This window comes from Platichthys flesus, chromosome 4 (assembly GCF_949316205.1).
Source record: "Platichthys flesus chromosome 4, fPlaFle2.1, whole genome shotgun sequence".
NCBI classification, from domain to species: Eukaryota; Metazoa; Chordata; class Actinopteri; order Pleuronectiformes; family Pleuronectidae; genus Platichthys; species Platichthys flesus.
Genome location: NC_084948.1, coordinates 711,005 through 717,230, shown reverse-complemented (window position 1 = coordinate 717,230; position 6,226 = coordinate 711,005). Strand labels below are relative to the sequence as shown.

The 6,226-nt window shown below is 37.6% G+C and overlaps 1 protein-coding gene across 1 annotated transcript in view; it reads right to left on the bottom strand.

Annotated features, from left to right (window-relative positions):
* Positions 1 to 640: 640 nt before the first annotated feature.
* Positions 641 to 6,226, bottom strand: part of fat3a (FAT atypical cadherin 3a) — a 148,016-nt gene continuing 142,430 nt past the window's right edge. Inside the window, exons 29-30 of the mRNA XM_062386146.1 lie at positions 5,718 to 5,753; positions 641 to 3,112 (exon numbers count right to left, since the gene is read on the bottom strand). Of these exons, the coding sequence (XP_062242130.1) occupies positions 2,487 to 3,112; positions 5,718 to 5,753 (662 nt within the window). The 3' untranslated portion in view covers positions 641 to 2,486. The remainder of the gene's footprint in view (positions 3,113 to 5,717; positions 5,754 to 6,226) is intronic.

Genomic DNA, 6,226 nt, shown 5'->3' with positions numbered 1-6,226 from the left:
ATATGAGCATTATCATGTACTCTATTGTAAACAAAATATACAATCTTAGCTGGTATAGTTGAAGATTTAATGATGACAATAGATGATGAGGATGAGGGAGTTAATTTCATACTTATTTAATACATTGGGTCAATGCATTACTAAACTAATATGAATTTAGTTAAACGTAGTATTTATATGTTTTGCAGCTACAGACAAATTCTATTAGGTGGAAAATGGGGCAAAATGGCTCTTTTGATAGTAAAAGGTGCAGACCCCTGCCGTAGACAGATTCCAAATTAAAAAACATCTGTCATCTTTCCAGGCCCCTCATCAGTTGAGGGCAGCATTGTTGTCCCTAAAAATGCCTCCTCTGTCACGGCTCCCTTAATTTCACTCTGACTATTATCACTGCTCGGTTGCAGCTTGTTTTCAAAATAACAACAATTACTGTACAATAAGAAAAAATTGTCTACCCCATCTCCCAGAATCTCTCCGTTCAACTCTAGTGTTTGTGGGTGAATCAGCTGTGATTTGTATTCATCACAATAGCATGTCGGATGTGTGAGACTGTGCAATGCAAAGTATTATCAAATATATTGAAAATGTCAGCCAGTAGACAGCTGTGATCAAATAATCACAGAATAGAGAACAGTTGTTATGGCGAGCAAGAACCTTTTTATTTTCTGCACTGAATTTAAAAAAAGTAAAAAAAAAGATAATTTTTTACACAGACAAGGACACATATTTTTGACGCTGTCTAATGTCTTTGAATAGAAATTTTTGAAAACAACTTCAGAAATTCATCAAAACATCCAGCATGAAAGAATTAAACAAAAACATTCCCTCCTTACGATAATAAGATGCAAAACGTCGTCTGGGATGTAAATATCTGAATTCACTAATGTGTAATACTCATATATTATTGAAATGGCTTTCTGTTGAATTCAAAAGCAATACTACAAGAGTTAAAACCAACTTTGAGCAAGTCAGTGTCAGAATAAGAATGATGAGAACATATTTGATATTCCACAGTCTCTTAATGTCCACATTCACATCAAACAATCAAAAACAAGCTCATTGGCAGCTCAGGATTGCCCAGGATTCCATTTCTACAAAATCTGCATTTTAACATCCTAGTTATGTACACTGTACAGAGGTTTAAACACAAACATACATACTTTACAGCATAACCAGCAGGTGCTTTTTTTTCACCACTGAAGGGACATTTTAGCTTTTAAAATTGTTCTTTTCACTGCTCCGAAAATAACAATTATATTGGCATACCTGCAGGATTAGTGAATATGGCACCACTGTATTTAACCAAAAACACCAGGACAAGCCCAAAACAAAACACTAGTGCAACGTAGATAAAACAAAACAAAAATGACTGAAGCTAAGAGTAGCTGTGGTTACTAATATGTATTTCAAAGGATTTCTGTCTCAGTGATACTACTTAACTATTTGGTTATGTGAAGATATACCATTTCAACACACAATGTTTTCGTTTGTCTCCATTTATTTGTGTATATTATTCAGACTATTGAGGATAAATTTAGTCCATTACAATTAAAAGTCAGGTGAAATAGAGCGGCATTAGACTTGGTTTTTGTTATTACAGTGCAATGGCATTGCATGTGTAGTAGCTGGTTAGCTATTTATGCTTCACAAAGACTCAAATAGCATAAAATATTTGCCCTAGTCTTTAAACACTAAATATAAATACTCAGATCTGGTTTGTAATCTTGAGACAACAGACCTTGAAATACATTAGAAACTACATCAGCTATTAGCAATTTAAATAATTATGACATAATGGACATTTTGTGCTCTGACATAAGATCAATTAAATGTTCTGAATTGATGTGGCTTTGATATTTCTAGAAAAGGAGCAAGCACATTCCACATTAAAAATAATAAATGGCTTTGAACAAGTTGTCCAGAACATTGTTTCATACTTATTCCCCTGTAAGGTCATTCAATTTTACAAGTCTATACAAGCTTGGAGCACCACAACAGGTTACAAATTCAAGAGGGAAAATGGAAATTGTGTTGTTCTTTGTTTGTTTGTTTGTTTTTTGGAAAAAAAATGGTCTGCTGGGCTTCTGTGGAGGAGCAGGAAACTCAACAACCCTTTCACTTTCATGATTGTCCTTTCTCTGCTTTCAATGTTTCTCAACCTCTTTTGTCTTTCTCATTCACTTTCTCAATACCATTTTTCTCACATGACAATTGACTCCCAATTGAAAAAGGACAGTTTTTTAACAGATGTGACACACAGTCAATAAGTCGTTCTTGGTATCGTACACCATTTACATCTCTGGAAAGGGTTGCCTGAACAAATAAAAGGCAGTTTTAAGTTTGTGATCTCAATATTATTCTTCCAGAATGTGGTTGTAGCAGTACCTAGTGTTGCTGACAAAGCATGTCTTCACCTGTGATAACATCCACTTGTGCATCTCCTTACATCCACGTAATCTTATGCTCCTTCCGACCCATTCAATCAATCACACCTCAGTCTGCTGCTGTGAGTCAGTGATGATGGTCACCCCTCGATGAAGCTCGTCCATACTATCAAAGTCACTGCCATGTTCAGAATCATCCAGCCCACAGGGAGCTGACATGTCTGAGGCTGATGATGCTCCAACAGATAGTCGCATATTTGGTGATACAGAGTCATCAGTGTCCCCATTTCCTGGGGTTACACCACAAGTGCTAAAGTTCCCATGAGGTGCCTCCCCAACGGGTAGCTGGTGAGGAGGTAGGTACTGACTGGGATGGAAGTGTGGCCTGGAATTCTGAAGCCCAGTGCCTCCAGAGCTCAAGGTGCTCTCCTTGGAGGCTGGTGGATTGGTGGGCAGTGGCGCGTAGGGCTCTGGATAGTCCTCACCTGTGGGCAGCGGAGGTGGCAACTGGTCCTGGCTCAAGAACTCCACTTCATGAGGAGGTGGGTAGTCACTGTCAATGTCGTAGCCCCCCAGGTAGTAGTCTGACTCCAATTCACGTGTGCTTCCTTCAAGTCGGGGCACTGACCCTGCTTCTTCGCTGCCAGGACCGGTCTCATAGCTTGGCACCTCTTCAATGTCTGACAGCCTGGTGCTTGGCATCCAGTCTGATGTGTCCCAGTGATATGCTGGACAATAGAAGGGCAGATGGTTACTAACTTTAATCAGCACTTTAAAAATGAACCGCCCCCGATGTGGCTGAGCCAACAAACTGGTGTCATCAATGTAGAACTGTGCAGCAACATGCCCTGAGAATGCAACAGGCACAGTTAACTCAGAAACATCAACATTACACATAGGTGTTGAAGGTCAAGTATATGACATGGCACAGCCTGTACAGAAACCATTTTAGGTCAATGGTGATATGGGACATGCACAATAGAAGCCTTTTAGGGTCGGGGTCACAGGTGTCACAGCATGCTGAGATCATCATGAAAAACTGCAGCAATCAAGCCATGTTGAAGAAAAAGCTGCAATATATGATTCTGGATGTTAGAAGGATACAACAAATAGCTGGTTTCCTAGTGTCCTTTTTGTCAGTGTAGCAATCTACTCTTATTGTGGATAATGGGTTACTAGCTCAGATGCATCATGTTGCCAATGGCAACATCACTTAAATGCAGTGTGAATATAATGAATAAGCCTCCATACAATCAGCTTAGTCGATGTGTTCCACCACAGCAAGAACCTCCTCATCAGAGCCCTTGTGAGATGATAATTAAACAAATTACGGGAAGTGATTCACTGAAGTCTTGTAGATGAAGACCTCTTTCTCTCAGACTTAAAATATTCATACGTCTAAAAAGGGGCTAAAACAGATGCAGTGATGCCTAAATATGAACACCAGAACTAGAACTACAAATGTTTTCATCATGCGTATAAGAGATTTCATATGTCCTAGTAATAGAACAAACTAATAGACTTGATGTGTCCAGATTTTATCCTGATGATGATTTCCTCTACACTTGACATGTAGTGCACTTCTGTCTGTCCTGGGAGAGGTATCCCTCACGTATGGCTGTTAAAAGGGTTATTATTAGTTTTTCCTTACTCTTGTTGAAGGTTAAGGACAGAGGATTTCACACCATGTTAAAGCCCTATGAGACAAATTGTGATTTGTGAATATGGGCTATACAAATAAGAGTTGATTGATTGATTGATTTTCTAATGTTGCAAATTGTCAAGACTCAATGCAACATAAAGAGGCGGGAATCATGAAGTCCTACTGGAACATACATTGTCTCCAGATTCAAGCAAAAAAGATGAATTTTTGGCTAAATTTGTTGAAGGATTTAGAAAGGAGGAGAGTTTATGACCCATTAGCGCCTGTCCTGTATTGTAATCAGATAAAACCCAATTAGGATATGCTATGTTATTAGCACTGGAGCTAAGAGTCTAAATGAGGAAACTAATCATAAGTTTTGACTGACCAAGAAGACAATGTACAAAGAAATCTTTAGAGTTATTAACTGAAGTCATTTAAGATCACATGTGAGTGAAGTTAAAACAAAAGCATTGAAAAAAAAAAAAAAAGATATCCATGCATCAGGCAGTATGCAAACAATCTGAAGACTGAAGCTGGGAAATCACATCAAGCATAACGGGTACAATACAATCAAAAGATAAAAAGATCCAAAGGATTATAGTTGGCAAAAAATTCGGGGACCGTTTTGGGGTATGGGGGAAGTGACAGTCCTGGCCTGACAAGTCAGCTAAGCATGGTAGGGTGGTGGGTTGGGGGCACATGTTCACAGATGTAAAGAGGTAGAATGATACAGGGGTGGAAATTTAAAAAAAGAGGATGGATGTTGGCTTCAGGTTACAGAACTCAGAGTACCTCTCTAAAGGTCCAACTAATTTATTGCTTTTTTGGCAATTGGCTTTCCCTGACAATGTTTAGAGTGTAATATAAATGAAAAATTAGTAAATAAATAGAATCCTCTCCGAATTAATAACATCTGCCTTTGTGTGGCTTACTTCTGTCAAGATGAAGGAATTAAGTTATATTCTGGAGACAGATGATGTCTTAAGCAGAAATATAAATGTCTATTTATAAGGAAGACTAGGTTTATAAGTCTCATCTCACCACTTCACAGTGGTCATATACCATTAGACTTTATGGGGAGCAATCTTATAGGAAAAATATAAGCAGCAGTGGATTTATTTCACTTCAGTATAAAAGAAAATAAACAGACTAATTTAAAACAGGTTTATTTTTAATAATTAAAAAGTGTTTAAGTGGTTTAAGTGTTTAATAAACAACACCTAAAAAATGTATTCCAAGATTGTGATGATTCAAACACTAACAATCTTTGTTAATTGGAAACAAGACAATTATGTCTCCTCTACACTAGCCTTAGACAGGTCTGTTGTTACCATTTTGGTGTATTTTTAAAATGGCTCTAACAATCCACTGGCTTTTTAGTGTGGCTTAGTGGGGGTGACTGATGACTAATGACTGAATATAATTATTTGTAATTTAAAAACATGTGTGGTAATCAGTCTATGGATGAAATTATTGCATAAAACCTACTTCAGCTCTAGAGAGGTTCTAAGTTGAAAAATTCTTCTGATTGAGATACAGCCTATTATAGCCACACATTTTTTATTTTGTCTGCTCCCTGCAGATTGATAGATAGATAGACAGATAGACAGACAGATGGATAGATGGATAGATGGATAGATGGATAGATGGATAGATAGATAGATAGAGGAAGAGGGGTTGGTTTTCACCTCTGTTGTAGGTTTGACCATGGTCCATGACTGACACTGTCAGATGGAAGAACAACATAATACAGAGGTTTTAAACATTGGATTCTGAGTGTGTCCACAATTGTAAATGTATGTTGGAGAGGCTCTGGGCACAATTTACTTATTATCATACCAGTGTGCAATTCTTGATATTCAAGGAGGTTTCTATAAAACAGCTTGACCCGATTGAGAGGGCAGCTGATCTGACCCCACTGCTTTTTTACAGGAACTGGTATTTGAAAAAATATTCTGAAAATACTAATTTGCAAACAGGAAATAGGTTGGACAAACTTTCTGATTGGGATAATTAGCAGGAGAAGAAATAATTTGTAAACATGATTAAAATTTGATTGATTGAACAAAGGGGTTCACCTGCATATAGATACAGCAGTTTACACACATGTCTATTTAAACTTGGTTATATTAATGAAGATAGCTCTTTTAGAAGAGACACTGTAATAACAAGACTGAGATAAGAGAAGAGTGGAGTA